This window comes from Chamaea fasciata, unplaced genomic scaffold, assembly GCF_029207755.1.
Source record: "Chamaea fasciata isolate MVZ Bird 193981 ecotype frontalis unplaced genomic scaffold, bChaFas1.0.hap1 SCAF_2, whole genome shotgun sequence".
In the NCBI taxonomy this organism is placed as follows: Eukaryota; Metazoa; Chordata; class Aves; order Passeriformes; family Sylviidae; genus Chamaea; species Chamaea fasciata.
Genome location: NW_027094087.1, coordinates 91,382,288 through 91,399,169, shown reverse-complemented (window position 1 = coordinate 91,399,169; position 16,882 = coordinate 91,382,288). Strand labels below are relative to the sequence as shown.

General features: G+C 43.8%; 1 protein-coding gene across 3 annotated transcripts in view; it reads left to right on the top strand.

Moving 5' to 3' along the window:
• The first annotated feature begins 12,226 nt into the window (after positions 1-12,226).
• ARHGEF7 (Rho guanine nucleotide exchange factor 7) overlaps positions 12,227-16,882 on the top strand; it is a 115,782-nt gene continuing 111,126 nt past the window's right edge. For all 3 annotated transcript variants that reach the window (XM_066176752.1, XM_066176757.1, XM_066176754.1), the window contains exon 1: positions 12,227-12,391. In XM_066176752.1, the coding sequence (XP_066032849.1) occupies positions 12,227-12,391 (165 nt within the window). The remainder of the gene's footprint in view (positions 12,392-16,882) is intronic.

Here is a 16,882-nt window from a genome sequence, read left to right as displayed (position 1 = left end):
GGACATAGATCCATTTGTAGGCTTGCATTGTCCAAAGCCTTTAAAGGAAATGCTACTTGCACATCTCCTTTGCTTCTAGAATAAATTTCAGCATTATTAACTGAATCCTCAGATTATTTGCAGCATTCCTGTTGTCAGGGTATTTATACCTCCCTGCCTGGGTAGAAAGCTGAGGTTTAATTGTGCTGTGGTCAACAAACTCACTCTTATTTTGGGAGCTCAACTGGCCGTCATGGAGGGACAGTTTCCATTTCATCTCAGCACATCCTGTACAAGTGAGATAACTCAATCATGAACATATGTTACAGGAAGTACAGTTGTAGCACATTGGGGATTTTAAATTTATTTTTAGACTTATGACTAAAGGGCAGTGTCAAAGTTCATGGTCTAAAACTGAATATTTTGTGACAGTCATCTTATTTTTAGGTCTCTTAACTTCAAACAGGATTTCTCTTAACTTGAATGGTGGTCAAAAATATATACAGCTGTAATTTGCAGTAAACAATTAAATGCCTTTGTGGAAGCTAAATTTGTGAGATTCTAGTGTTTACAAACCTAATAAAAGAACAATATTTGACTACAAAAAGTGGAAATCTTTCTAAGTTTGTTTGCTTAGTTTTTATTTTCATTTCGGAAGAGGAAGCTAAATTATAGCCAGCTTTGTAGTCCTGCAGGCATGATGTGCCATTGTTCCTCTTTCTCATTTCATTAGGTTATTTGGCTGTAAATTAAGTGTAAGAATACGTATATTTCAGATAACCTATACTTTTTAATAAATACACCCCTAAAATGTACTTTAGAATAAAGCTTATTATATGTCTTGTGCTTTGCAAAATAAAAGGTCCAAACCAAGTCTTAAATAAAGGTGTCTCAAATTCTGAACTCTTTATTTTGTGGAACAGTATCTGCTCCTCAAACAGTCCTACTGTGTCTCTTTGAGGAGTAAAGCCCATCTCCATGTGAATAAGACTATCCCAGACTCATCACACAATATTTAGTTATGTTTCATTACTACTACAGAAGATCTGCTCTTACAGTAGTTAAGGCAAAGATCTCGGTGTGTTTATCACTGAATAAAAAATATAGGATCATTTTGTGGCTGCTATTGTTTAAGTCAAACACATTATTCTGTTTTTGTGTAATGTTTAAATGAGTATATATGGTGTTGAACTACTTGATTCATAATTCTTTCCAGTTGGAGTTTTCAAAGGCTTCAAACCTTTCATTTGAATCAACTTGGATACTAGCTGAAAGAGCATAAAGACCTCAAGTAGTTGCAGAATTCATCACTTTATTACTTTCACTTCTTATTTTTTACATATGCATGATCTTTAGCTATGGTCCTAAAACAATGTTGCATTTAATAATTCAAACTTTGTTGCAACTTCTGCATGGAGACCAGCCTTTGTTTACATCAGTGTTCAAAATCCAGAGAAATTCAGAACAATTTTCCCTGGACATGAATTATTTCTTCATGCATTAAAGACAGTAGGAGAGAGTAAGGAAAGAAAATCCCGATAAAGGTCCTGTCACAGTTCTTTCCATTGCCTTTTAATTTGACAAAAATGAAACTTGGTATTCAATATAATGAACTATGAAGCTTGGGAAATGTACAGTCTTCCTGTATCAATGTTTCTCTCATTCTTGTGCAGTTCTTCTACAGTTCAGGATAGTGCAGTGTTATTTTGTGATGTATGAGCAGCCCTCTGTAGCAATGGAGAAGCATCCTTCCTGGAAGGACGTTAAGTGCAGATTCAGAGGGGTGTGTCCTCACTGGCACTGGTAAACACTCCAGTTCCTCTTTTCAGGCAAGTGAATGGTGTCTCTAACTTCTCATTTGCTGTTTCAGAACTGTATGAATGGCAGGAAACAGCAATGCTTGCCTTTTTCTTTGAAATATTTCATATATGTATGAAATGTTTGTTTAAAAGGCTATTTTTATATTCGTTTGAACAAAAATAGTACAGTTGTACAGGTGTGACAGTAGCCAATAGGATTTTTCTCCCTGCTGGTTTAGAAAACAACTCCAAACTTGGAGTTGACTTTTGAACAGCTTTCTTGTCAAGAACAAAACGTTGAAGCTGCACAGGGAAGTCCATTTGTGAAAGACCTGCTTCTTGGTGCCTCAGCCTCATCTGTGCCGCATTAGCTAAATTGTCTGAGCTTGAAATCAAAGGTGGAGTAGAGGTGGTGTAAGTCTATCTCTCACATGTCTGCTCATTCCATAGAGGTCTATATGATCAACTCCTCAGCCTGAGAAACTGCACCCAAGAAAATCACTTTTAAAATATTATTCAGCTACCAGTTTTTTAGAATGGTTTATTCTTATCCGCAGAAGTTGCCACAGTTGAAATTTGTCTGCTGCTGTGATGTCTTTTGAATAAACAATAATATGAAATTTTATACTTCATGTTTAGGACTGTGTTTTTCCTTTGTTTTGTACTGAAATTTAGGGTAGAAAAAAAGTCAGAAGTGGGCTTTGAATTTTTTTGTTACTTCTTCCTCATGTAAAACTCCTATTTACTTTGTGGAAATTTGCTTGAGCATGAACTTTGGTGTTTCGATTTCTGTGTTAGCTAATTAAATTATCCTATTTTCAAGAAGGACTTGACCAGTAGACATGAATCTTTATAATGTAATATAGTGGTGTAAAAGTAATCATTACTGGTCCAGACAGTCTTCTGAGTTTGGGTGGAACAAAATCATGAGATAACAATGCGGGTTTGAATGGTGAGAACTACACTCTATTTCAGGAGCTTTTTTTTTAGCTCCACACCAACTTTTTTCTTTTTTTGGCTTTATCTCATTTCCTACTATATATTTGGAAGGTTAAATAGGTGGATCAAGTTATTTTGGGGGTGCTATTTCTTCCCAGTGTCATGGGGCTGTGACATTCAAGCCACAGCAGAACAGCAAAGGAGTATTTGAGCATCTCTGTGTACATTACCTTTTTCAGACATCAAAGCGGAAGGCTCACATTTAGGTCTGATCCCACCCATACTATTAAATTTTAAGATTATGTTGATACTGTTGTGAGTTAAATGTAAAATATAAATTACAAAACATTTCTTAATGTTAAACTACCTCAGATTGCCTCAATTGGTGTAATTAGAGGGTGAATGTAATTTACATGTTGAACAGTAGAAAAATTCTTCCTTGTACTAACAAGGATACATTGAACAATGTCTCCAGCAAATTTCCTTCCCTTTTCATCCTTTGCTTCTTAAGTTATTGTTTAATACACTTCCTAATCCTAAATTAGTGCTAGTAGTACCAATTTAGTACTGTTTGGCATTGATGCAGTGATTGCACATTTTCTTCTGACTGACATACATGATAAGGAGATTTTAATTTCTGAAATGAACAATTACAGACTTGTTTTGCTGTTGAACTGAATATGCAAATAATTATGAGGAAAATAGGCAATGCTCCCAGGAAAGCCTCTGATTTCCAAGTCCAGTCCAATTAGTAAAGAAGGAAGCTTTTCTACACAGCTTTTATCATGGTCTGTTTCACTGATCAGATAGAGAATCTTGACAGAAATGGGACTGAACACTCTTCAGGTTGAAAGATAACTAGGTATAGAGTCAATCCATTATATTGATTACTGATTAATCTAGTACAGGTTTATAAATATCATCCTATCAAAACATCACATGTAGCATGCTGAAAATACAGAGATCTGCAGTGCTTTGAAGGTGCCCTAGAAAATTCAAGGTAAACACTCAAAAACTTACTTTGTTTAATTAAAAAAATAATTGTCTTACCTATGCAATGTTGTTCCTTTCTGTAGCTGTATCAGATAAGCAGCTGGAATATGCCTTCTGGAAATTGGCTGAAACACATGGCAGCAATGGCTGCAGAGCTGTCTTCAAGATTGGTTTTACATGGATACAGAAACTCTCTGTTGGGGGCATAGAAAACATGGACAAAGAAAAAGGAGACAAAGATTTCAGGCAATCTTTACCCCAGGGTTCTTTCAATGTTTCGTAGTCCAGTTCCTGTGCTTAAAAGCAGGAATAGCCCATTACTTTGTTGGAAACCTGAGATTTAAGACAAGGCCATCAAGTAATGAAAGCTTGACGCTCTCCTTATAAGGGGCATTTCTATATGGGGTAAAAACTTCAGTGGGATTACACCTGGAATCCTAGAATCATGAAACCATTATGGCTGGAAAAGACCTCCAAGATCATAAATTCAACCTTGGAAGGAATATCACCATGCCCACTAAGACTGTGAAGTGCCATGACTACTTTTTTTTTTTAACACTTCCAGGGATGGTGACTCCCGGGTAGCCTGTTCCAAGTCAAATAGGAAAGATTGTAAGGAGAATATGGCATGGGAGAATATGGCCTATGATGGAAGACCTTACAGAGAGTTTGTTTGCTAAATGGTGGTCTCACCTGAGCTTGAGATCTGTAGGAAATTCAGCATGTCAGTGATGATTATTTCTCCTTTCTAATCAGCTCTGGTGTAACTGTATGTGCACCTTGGCTTTTGTAACATTGTAGATCTTTAGGATTCAGGCCCTCTGGAAGATTTTGGTAAGATGCTTGTCATGTGACTAGTAATTTATCAGAGCATACTTTTTAGTTTTATTCAGCCAAAATTAAGAGCACTGAAAGTTATAATCATTACCAACAGGATTATAAAAGCCAAGGAAAAATACCCAAGGTTAATGTCCTTAGACACTGGGAGCTTAAAGAGAAAACGGTAAAGAGCTGAGCCAAATAATCATAATCCATCTTTGTTGGGTGGCTGTAGTCTTAATTAGCAAAAAAGAAAGTAGCCAGAGGTGCCCAGAGGTTCCAGGGCAAAGCACAAGATTTCAGTTGTTGCCATCTCTGTATATTCTGTCTGAGAAGCTTCCACAACTGGCCCTCCACCCTCCACTTGGTACCTGGTGACAGCACCCCTGTAAATCCTATAGTGTAGGGAGGTGAGGCTCCCATAAGCTAGGTAAGCCTTCAGCAGGATTTAGTATTTGGTTTCTTTCGAAAGGAGCACTAGAAGACCATCTTATTACTGATTGAGAGTGTCACAAAAAAAAATCTGAAGTCAACTGGTGATAATACAAAGGTACATAACATAACATAACATAACATAACATAACATAACATAACATAATATAATATAATATAATATAATATAATATAATATAAATATGAGCTGGAAGAGTGCAGATGCTAACTGTAAGGCAGATGGTGACATTTATTGACTGTAACATTTATTGACTGTAAAATTTATTGATGGATCATTAGAAGGCTTCTAGTGCCTTGGCCCTTCAGTACCTACTGCACAGGAAACAGCCATAGTCAACAAATAGTACTGTAGGACTAAAAATAACAGCTCCATCAGCTCATGTGGTCTCTTGCAAAAGTAGTCCAGAGAGCTCTTGAAAGCCCGATCGAGCCGTAGATGTTCTGCTGAGCCCTGCTGCATGTCAGGCTGGGGCTCTGGCTGGGTGCCAGGGTAGCAGGGTTCCAAAACTCTCCCCTGAGCATGCCCTACTCTCAATGACAGCCAGTGCAACCCCCACACCCAAAAAAGGGTGACCCTGCAGATGGTGACACTTGCTGTGCTGCAGGGAAACAGCAATTTTCCCCATGAATGGGGACTAATCCAGTTTTGCAGTTTTATCAAATATATCCAGTGTGTTGACCACTCATACAGCTGTGAATAAGAATCCTCTTGCAAACCTCACCAGCTAACCAACCCCATCAAAATCCCATTCTCTTTCTCTTCACCTGGGCAAAGTGTGGAAGTCTTGTCACAAATACACTGACAGAAGAGCTGTGTATTTTAACGCTCCTGCTCAATGCATTGACTAAGAGTTTCTATCCCCTGCGTTCTCTTCCTCTCTCTCATTCCCTGTGCTGCCCTTCCACTTCCCACACTTCAAAAATGTCTTCAAAACTGTCTGCTGCCAAAGCTTTTGGAGTGAAGTGGAGGACAGGCAGTGGAGTAGCAGGATGCTACTTCAGTCTGGTAGTTGCTGTGTGTTTAAAAACAAAAGATGCATTTCTCTATTGCAGATTTTTATAGGATTGAAAAATTTGAATACAAAGGGGCTCTAAAAAAAGCATCCAAGGGTCACTATGTGTAGCTTCCAACTCTGTGAGCCTATATCTCAGAGAAGAGGTTTTTCTTCCATTAACCTAGTTTACTAAGTGTATTTTCCAAGCAGCAATGAACAAGTGTCATTAGCATTCACTCAGAGTGAGAGAATGGCTTTGACTGTGGTTCTGCTTATTTGACTTCTCTCACTAAACCTTATCCATCATGATGAATGCTTGGCCCAGTTTGATTCTGGTAGGCATAATGCACAGTCTGCTGGGGAATGGAGCCTGGGCGATGTCCAGTCCCTGCTACTGCAGTCAAACCATAGAATCCCTTTAACCTGCACATTGTATAGCCCTCTAAAAACAGCTGGGTTATTTGCCCTGCTATTCTTATCAGCATTGAAAATTTTTATGGCTAGAAGAAGCAAATATATTTTTCTGATTTGCAGTATAAATTTATTCAGGACCTGTTTATGTGCCTTTGCTCTCGTGCTAGCATTGTCCTGAAGATTAAATAGCTGCATGCCTATCTGTGATATTTACCCACTGGTGTATTTATAGACGGCCCTCCTGTACCCTTTCTCAAGCTTTGTTTCACCAGGGCAAACAAGCCGAGTTCCCATAAGATCACTGTCAGTCTTCCAATGACTCTATTGCCTTGTGATTTAGTTTTTCCAGAGAACAAGTTTCCAAGTTTCTGTGCTATAATTCAAACGAGTTTCTACTGATGACTCAGTAACGTTCTCACATTTACTCGGCCCAAAATTCTTCATCAGATACAATTTAGAATTCAATTTACCTTTTTTATGGATGGTCATGTCAGTCCCCTATGATCAGAGCTCTTTGCAAATTGTTCAGCTCGCTATTTAAAAATGTCATAGATTCATCCACTTTAGGGGAGCTGTGACAACTTCCACCAGCTGGGGATCTGCATCTGATATTTCAGCTTGCAGGACACAGCTTTCTCTGCGTCTGGCCTGAAATGGTGGAGCTCACTGCCAGCTCCCCTCCCCCAAGTCCCTCCGCAGGGGAACAACTGATTTGCTTCTGTCCAGCCTGCAATGTTAAAAAAGCATTTACTCAAACTTGTGCTAACAAAATACAGGGCGAAATTTGGAAAACACTGTTTGTTCCTTATGCATTTGTTTAAAAACATCCAAGAATTTCATCTCCCTTTCTTTTTTTTGTTTAAATTCAAAAAAATTTCATTCATTTTAGTAATTTTGATTTCTTGCCGTTCAATTTTTGTCCTTCATTTCTTTCTCAGACCTTATTAAATGTGAATGAAACTTTTGAAATGGCAATTAAAATAGGTTTCCTCCTGTGGAGAGAGCCTAAATGTGACTGCGCTGCTGCCTATTGTCCTGCTTCATTTCTTCCTTTCTCAAGTCTGTCCTTCATCTTCCATGATCTGTGATTTAGACTAAGCCCTTCGTGGCAAGGACCTTCATTTTATATTCATCACTGCTGAAAGCAGGGACACTGGTTTCTGAAAGTATAAAGAATGTAGCGGATCAATTCCATTATCCTGAACTGCACTTAGAAGACAAAGGTAGCTCTTGAATTGATGCTCTCAGGAGCGCAGAAGCAGAGCTACATTTTGGGCTACTGCAGACTTGCCAGAGGACTCTCAGAATATTTCCACCTAAGGATCATAGTCAAGGTAAAAGCTACAAAAGCAGGAGAGACTATGATAAAACTTGTAACACAGGATTGTCTCATCAAATCAAGCAAATGCTAACAAAAATTTTCACTGCTAGGATTAAGATAGCCAAAGTCTTGGCAGCAGCCTGGACTCTGAGCTCAATCAGAGCATGGTGTCAATAGGCTGCATTGATCTAAAGTAAAGACTTGGTGACAGTATTTCAGCTTTTGAGTAGGCCCTAAGGGCGCTTGCACAGGAGGCAGTTGAGCAAGTGCACTAGATCCTTGAGAGATTTGAGATCTGTGATCGGGGGAAATTAATGAGGGACTTACCTCCAGGTCATTTCTTTCCCAGCTAAAAGCTCTCATGACACTAAGCATCCTTGTTTTCCCTCAAATTCTGCAACAGGTGCCTGCACCCTCCATGAAAGAAAAAGGTTTAAAAGCACCTTTTTTCTTTGTTTTTTTTTTCCTTTTTGGAGATGGCTTGGACGTTGGTGTATTCAACACACTGCATTCTGTGATCCCTGTTTGAGAGGCCCAAGCCTGCCTGGGCACCCACCGTGCTGCCCTGGTGCTGAGCACTGCAGTCTGGAGCATCATGCTGCTGTCACCCTTGGCCAAACACCTGCTCTCAGAATCCTGGATTTGTGTTTCTGCATCAGCACTTTAGCTGCTCTCTGTATGGTACTCATTTATTTATGCTTGATTGACAGGCCTATCAGGACAAAAAAACTTTGCATCTGCCTATTAAAATATGTTGCAACTTGGAAAATAATAATTCACTCTCTGTCGTGGGTTTTTTTTGTCGTTGTTGTTTTTTTTGTTTGTTTGTTTGTTTTTTAATTCATTGACATTTGTACCAGCACCACACTGTTCATTGATCTGTCTTCCCCAGTTCACCAACACAATCTTTGGTGTATGGGCTTTAGCTGACACCTTCAGCTGACAGGTAGTCAATCAACAGCAGAGAGAGCTGGTGATATTGAACTTGTGATAGCTGGTTTCAGGAACTGCAAAAGACTAGCTCCTCCACAAGCCTCAAGATTGTTTTGAAAGGTAGGTTTAAATAACATGGAAATACATCTCTGAGTTTAACACAGAAGTGTGCTTTGTTGGGGTGAGATTTTCACTACAGAGAGATGTAAACCTCCCTAGGCTAAAACTACAGAGATAATTACGTGTAGCATGGGAACCCCAGCAAAGCGATTGATCCAGTATGACCCCTATACAGCTAATTACAGATTGTCAAGGCAATTTCTGTTCAAGTCAGACTGATAATTAATTAGTCATCTCCACATTGAAATCCTGACCTTGGCGCAGGGAAAACAGAGACTTTGTGTATCTGGCCAAAGCATCTCATTGCTGCCCAGGGGCAGGGAAACAAGGTAATAACAGCTGAAAATGGAAAACAGCAAATACAAGTTCAAAATGAAAGAGTAGCTTTCTTTACCTGCTCTTTCCTTCCTCTCCTGCTCTCCCTCCTCCAAAACTAGTTGCTCAGGCTAAAAGAAGAAATGAGACCCACAGAAGTATAACTGTCTTTTGGAGACTTTCAGTTAATTCATACTGCAGAATAGAGGAAGTATCTCTACCAGTAACTTTTTGGTCAAATTGCAAACTGGCAATTTATTCCTGCTGTTTTGTCTTTCAACCACTTGCTAATCCATGGCAGAAATTTACCTTGTACCTCGTGCCTACCTGGTTTCCTTAGTAACTTCTCATAAGAATATGACAAAAGCTTGGAAAAGACCAAATAAATTGTCAACTGCTTAATCTTTATTTATAGAAAATGATGTGCTGTTAAATCTACTAGATCTCTGCCAAAGCTGCCTGATGTATTTCATAGAACGTTGATTTCTTTCTTGTTCAAAAGAGGTCCAGATATTAAACTGAGACCCCTCCCCCCTCCTTCGACCCCCAACCAAATATAAGAATCTTTTTGCTTGCGTAAACAGATTTAAGGCCTGGAAGTTACCTGAACCTACATACATGCTTCATATATATCCTTTGTTTATGAGAGTCAGTGCCAAAATTACTTTTTCAGCTTTGCATAAATTTAAAATGTTTTGCAGGAAAACGTGGTTAAAATCATCCCTCTATGATGTCTTCCGAAAGAATTTAGATTATTTAAATATTATCAAAATGGATGCTTGAATAAAGATGTCATGAGTTTATGATTTAGAAGCAACAGTGGTACCAGAGTCAGGACATAAGAGAATCAGAACATCTTTAATTGTGGAACAAAGAAGAAGAAGGAATCCACACTTGCAATAGTTGTATGTTTCATTGATTGTATTACTTCAAAAGTCCCACCATGGCATGGCCTCCACTCGCCAGACAGTGCAGATGCAAAATATCTGTCTGTCCTACAAGGTTGGAGTATAAAGTACTGGGACATGTAGGAGGAAAGAATAAAACAAGGGAGCTGTGCAGAGGGTTCAGGTGCTTTGCAGTATACACCTTGCAGGGGAAAGTCTGACAAGAAAGGAAGCCAGGAAGGGAGTGACATGCTCCTAAATCTTTTGGGCACTTCCATTTTTTTTCCTTTAAAGATCTGGAAATGGTTTCCTGACCTGTGTCAAGCTTCTTTCCAAAGCCTCCAGGCAATCTATCTGCACAACTTTCCAATGGCAAAGAATTGCCATGTTTGTGTTCTTTGTAGCTGGCAAGTTATTGAGTTGGAAGCTGTTGCTCAAAATAAGTATGGAAAGCTATACAGTTAAGTGCAGAGGAATGGTGAGGAGGTAGGTGATGGTTGCCAGTCAGTAATAACCCAGATATTGCTTATAATGAAACCCTTTATGCCTTGTTTAGATCACTATTCTGTGTTGTAATGTGTTGTTACTTCCATTGCCTTTGGATGGGTTTTTTCCACAACATGTCATGCTCTCTGCCATAATCAGCCATGCGCTTTTCACCTTGTTCATGTACTCATCACATCTCTCACATTAAAAGCTTCGTAAACTCATGCCCATTGTTTTCTACCATGAGCCAGTGCCAGGGATGTCCCCACTTGCTGCTTACCTTGCTGGGGAAGCTACTGGGGAACCCCTGCTAGGGATGTCAAGGTAATAAATGCCTTCTGACCACTGCGTGCATTGTACTTGTTTATCCCATCCTGCTTGAGTCTGGGTGGGCATTAATACTAGCAGAGGCCAGTCTGCTGCTCTCACCAAAACAAGGAGCAAAAGGAAAAACAAATTTTGGAAGAGATATCTACCCAAAATGTCAGAATTTAAGAAAATCTGCACCTAATATGGGTTAGAAGGAGATAGAGTGTTGAAATTAGATTATCTTTTCTCAAATCAAAATGCACCTCTGTCTTTCTGGGCTGGCCAGAGGTTTGTGAAGACATTCTGGGTCAGAAGAACCTACCAGGGCGGCTGCTCAGAGACTGTGGTGGTGGAGGATGCAATACGCCAGGCTGGAAGCAGAACAGCAGAGATGAGTTTGGGTTGGTATTTTTCCCTCTACCTCTGCCTTGAAGGCGTTTTGCCCCTCGAGGGGATCAGGTGGGGCAACAAGGGAGAGCAGGGGCTGTGGTGGTATCGCCTGTCCTGGCGTGTGTGCTGCATCAGGGAGGCTGATGGCAACAGAGGAACCCTGGGAGCCCACACCAGCCAGCTCCTAACAAAAAAATACTGATTGCTCATAGTGTCCTGTCCGTGCAAAGCCTTGAGGAATGGTTTTTGTCAGAATAAAAGGCACAGGAAGGCTCTATTTCAGCACAGTCCTTCAGAGTATTTATTTACGTTGGCTTCCCAGGCGGTGCCGCAGATCATCGCGTGGAAACTGGCGGGAGGCGCTCCGGGGATGGAGCATCCCGGCAGGCGCACGGCGGGGATGGCGCGCACCGGGGCGAGCCCGCGACGCGGCCGCTGGGCCGAGGCTCCCGAACGGGTTTCCTCGCGCACGGGAGCGACGGGCAAAGGCAAGAGATCGTGTTCATGCGGCCGGTCGGGCCGGAACCCGCTGCCGGTGCTCCCAGAGGTGGACGGTCCGAAACCAGTCTCCCCGAGCTTGGCGCAGAAGGCTTGTGGGGGTTCGTTTCCCTGCGCGACGGCGCCGTCCGAGGAGGAAACGAGGGGCCGGGGGATCCCGCAACTTTTCCCCGCGGCCGGCGGCGCCCGGCGGCTCCCGCTCCCGCCCCGCTGCGCGCCCGCGGAGGCGCCGGCCGCCCGGCAGGGGGCGCGCGGCGGCCGCCCCTCGGTGCGCACAGCGGGCGCGGAGCGGTGCGCGGGTCTCCGCGGGCCCGCGGCCCCCGCCCGCCGCCGCTGCCAGTGATGTCATGGGGCGGCGGCGGCGGCGGCGGCCGCGGCGGCGGCGGCGGCGGCGGGGGGGCGGGGAGGAGGCGGCACTGCAGCTGCATGTGTCTGTAGCGGCGGGGCCGGGGCGTCGTCATCTGCATTCACATGGGGGCGGCGCCGCCGGCCTCCGCCTGAAGCCCCCGCCGGGGGAGACACAAAACCCACGCGAGGCGCGGGGCGCCGCGACCCCCGCCCGCCGCCGCCATCGCCATGAATTCGGCGGAGCAGACCGTTACGTGGCTGATCGCCCTGGGCGTGCTGGAGTCGCCCAAAAAGACCATCTCCGACCCCGAGGGCTTCCTTCAGTCCTCCCTGAAGGACGGCGTGGTGCTGTGCCGCCTGCTCGACCGCCTGCTCCCGGGCACCATAGACAAAGTAAGTGCCCGGCGCCCCCCGCCCCGCTGCCCTTTGTGCGGCCGGGCCCGCCGCCCCCGGCCCCGCCCGCACCGCCCCCCGCGCGGAGGGGGGACCCCCGGGCCCGGGGAGGGCGGTGAGGGGCGAGGGGGGCGGAGCGGGGGCCGGGGGGGAGCGGGGAGCGGCAGCCGGGCTGGAGGGGGTTTCCCCCCTGAGGGGCCACTGTTCTGCAAGTGTTTTACAATCGCTCCGCTCCCCAAAGCGGAGTCCGGGCTGTGCACAGGAGATGCATTAATTTTGGGGGCTGGACTATGGACCCTTTCTTGAGTGCCACGAGCCGGCTGCAAACTTATCTACGCAACTGCTGGAACAGCCGGTGCCTCACCTCGCTTGGGAGGTGATTCAGCTTATCCCTTCCAGCCTCTGAAGGACATTTTAGCGTTTGATGCTTCGTTTCCTTGAAGGCTGTTTTAGCGTTATGTGGGTCCTTTACTGTTCGGTAGCCTGTGGAAAAAAATCTCATCCTTTTTTTTTTTGGGGGGGGGGGGGGGCTGAAAAAACGCGTTACAGCTCTAGTCTGCATTGTGTTTGAAGAAAATGTACTCTATCAGGTAACTTTTATGTGTTATGTGTGCGTACGTAATTCCCGTCGTAGCTTAGCTAGAGGAAGAGGGGTTTGGTTGTGCCTTAAAACTTGGGACAGTGCTGTTGTCTCACCTGATGTTCAGTAACGTAGTGCACGCAGAGATCCACGTATTGACAAAAAACTTTCTTTGTGTGCCAGTCCAAGGTGGTGAAGGGGAGATTGATGAAGGTCATCTGCTATGCTGATGGGTTGATTCCTTGCTTGAAAGAACCACCGTATTTTTCACCTTTTGCGGTTGGCAGGTCACTCCAGTTGTTGGAGCCTGCTGACAGTGGGCTTTTGTTACCTTTTGTGGCTCTATTTCAAGTACTTCTCAGACCCACGAAGTTTAAACCAGTGCCTTGAGCTCAGCAGGACACTGGGCTGGGTTGTCCCCCTTCGGTTCTTCAGTTTGCCACCCACTGGGGTTGTTACTGTTTTGTCTTGTACTGTGGCGTTGAGGTCTTGGCTCTGGACTGGAGTCCCATTCTGCAGATGTAGTAGATCATTCCTGCCTCCCAAATTGACAGGTACATTAGGAGGTGGTATGGGGATATGGAAACCCCACAGGAGCCCGCAGTGCTATTGGTGGGTGATGGAAGTGATGAGAGCGGGCACACTGTGTCACTGGCTGTGTGAGCATGGGTAACTCAGGGACCACCATGGTGGCCAATGGGGCTAGCTGGGGCAGCTGTTGCCCCTGCCACTGCTGCTGCCAGCTTTCCCTGCCACTGTTTCCCCCTAAGTGGCTGTTCAGGCAGTAGAGCTGAGGAGGATGTCCCTGCTCCCGACGGACTGCAGCTTTGTGGAGGTGGTACATGAGGTGAAAATTGTTGTCCAGTGCACTGGGCTGCGAAGTGGGGCTCCAGAGCAGGTAAATGTCCTGTTCTGGCGTCAGGTAAATGTCTTGTTTTGCCATCCAGGGTGACACATGTGACGTGGGGCACGTGGGACTCCTCCACCTAACTGTTCACTGGCTCTGACAGGCTCTGCCCATGCCTCCTTGTCCCCAGGCTCTTTTGCCTGGTGGCACCAAGCCCAAGGAGGGTTTTGGCAGCCTGTCCCACACTGCTGCTCCAGGCACACTCCCTGAGCACCTCTTGGACTTTGGCTTCTGAGCTTTAGGGCAGAAAAGGTCTTTCCCCTTTGTGTAGATGTCAAGCCTAGTGAAATGGGGTCCTGCACTCAGTCTGGGAAAGAGGCTCTACTGGAAAACAAAATAAACAAAAAAGCATAACAGAAATAAGTGTTGAAAGAGTGTTTCCCAACTTAATGTGCTTTTCTGTTACAGTATAGCTGGGGACAGCTCAGTTAGTGAATGAAAGGCTCTGTTTTCATCTCCGAGGAGCAAACACCTCTCATGTTCGGGTGGGGGTCCCTTCACAGCACCCATATGCAGAGGAGGGTTTGCAGAGGTGCACAGCTCCCCACAGCCAACAAGGACACCAGCCTGGCATGCAAGGAGCTGTCAGTGGGACTTGTCGTGGACCTCGTGGTGCAGCAGCACGGGGTTTGCAGCGGGTGGTGTGCAGGCTGGGACGGCAGCCAGGGCGGGAGGAACGCTGGCGCCTCGCAGCCTCCCACCTCCCCGAGCCTGCTCCGCATCGAGCAGGGTGCTGGGACAGGCAGCCGCCCTGGACGTCCCTGCTGACCCCGTGTGTCTCCTCTGGCTCTGACTTAGTTGCAGTCTGGGGAGAAATAGCTCTATTAAAATTTTTTTAGGGGGGGTCTTTGGTTTTGTGAGGGTAATTGTACTTATTTCCATGGGCCATGCACAAAGTGCTTTCTGATTCATAGATGTGTCTGAGAGACTCACAAATTCGTTTTCCCATCTAACTTTGCAAATATTATTCTGTAGACTCAGAATTTATACCCCGTACCTCTTTCATGTTCTCATCTATGTTATGTCTGAGCTGTTTCCGTGTTGCTTTATTCTTTTTCTTTGTTTGTTAGTTAGCAGATATAAAATTTACATCCTTTCCTGTGCCATGGTATTTTTTCCATAAGTCTTTTTGGCTACTACTGTTTGTTACTTTTTTTTTTTTTTTTTTTTTTTTTTTTTTTTTTTTTTTAATACTGAGTGCATTTAAAATATGAGCCTTCTTATTCCTTATTTGCCCTAAAAGTCTCCAGTTAAAACTGGACATTTTTGAAGTCTAAAAGATACAAGGTTTGTCCCATGGATGTAGACTGATTCAGTTGTTAAAATCATTTGAGATCATAACTTTCTATAAATATCTGACATTAGCAGACACTTTGAAGACTCACAGAGCTCATTTTTCTGTAAATAAAAAAAAAACTGAAACCAAAGAGAACATTAAAAATAGAGATTATAAATATGAAGGAATGTTTATCAGCTTGTGGTGCTTTTAAAGATGTTTTCTAGAAAATGCTATAAATGTATTTCTTTCTTTCAAAAACAGATTATAAACAGATTCAATACATGCAGGAATGTAGTAATGCATTTTTTTGGCGTTTTGTGCTTTTTAAAGCCTCAGGGTACCCTGAGAGTAATTAGTAGGAGATTTTTAATAAATAAAGATGGTGCAACCATAAAAGGAACCAAGCACTTGAAGGTCAAAGAACAGAATTTTCATAAGTCGATAAAACAAATTACTGGGTTTCAAGGCTGATTAGTATATTCTTTCTTTAGATTGCTGTGTATTTGTGTGCCAGCATTACACAGAGCAACCTAGAGAGCTTCTGGCCAGGAAGTTTTGGCTGAATTTGTTTACATTACAATAATTTTCTATCTTGAACAGGAAAGGACAGATATTAAATTCACTAGATTTCTAGAAGTCAGAATGAAAATACCTTGGAAAGTAATGTTGTTACAGACTGTTTCTTATTTTTGGGTTCCCATTTAATGTCATAATCATTCCTTTGCATTTTGAAAGAGACCATGATGGGGTAAAACAAAACAGTTAGGTTAGGCAGTGTGATGATACTGCACAATAACCTTGTCCTCAACATAGGAAATGAACAAAAGTGAGGGCAATTATTAAAAAAAAAAAAAAAAAAAAAAAAAAAAAAAAAAAAAAAAGCAAAATCAACAAAACTGACAACAGCTTCTCCCTGTCCAAACCCAGCCATGTCTTAGTTTTTTAAAGCATGGAGATCTGTGCTGAGGCATGGTTAGTTGATTTGCTCCGAAAGATAGGGAATTGCTGAATTTAAGTAATTTAAATGAAAAGCCATAATTTCAAGTTACAGGATTTCAACCTTGTGTGGTAAAACTGAATTACTTTGGTGGCAGGGAAGGGATCCCCGTGGAAGCATTGCAGTGCAGTTGTCTGCCGCTTAGATGTTTTTTTCTCTCGGAGATCATTTTCCAAACAGATTCCTCCATCGCAGACCAGTTTGACCCACTTTCAACGTTGTAAACAGAGATCAGAATTGGAGCGGGAATTTTCCTTGTCATATGAGGCTTCGCGCTCCATTAAGTTTTATTTGTACTTTTATTTTTGGTCATCTGTTCGACAGAAAGCGTCGTTTTGAGGACAGCTTTGTTCTTTTTGGGCAAAATAGGGAAGATGCATCGGGGAATATGATGCAGCAGCCATTTGACACCCCGTGGTGCCCCCCTCCCGTCAGGGGCTCCTGGAGGGCACCAGAGCAGCTGTTTCGGTGCTTTGGAGCCAGGGCACGGGGAGCGCGCAGGGTGTGCGGCTGGGTCTCACCCGCCCTGGCCCCCCTCCGTGGAATGGCCCATCCGCAGCCGTAGCTCTGCGCGTAGGATTGAAGAACCCAGAAGCTGCTCTGCTGCGCGTGGGAGGCTGATCCAAAACACAGCCGCTTCCTCTCGCCGCTCCCGCGGCGCTGAGGTGGGAGACGGACCGCACAGGGCTGGCCCCGGGAAAACAGATGCAGCTCTCTCTTGCTGGATG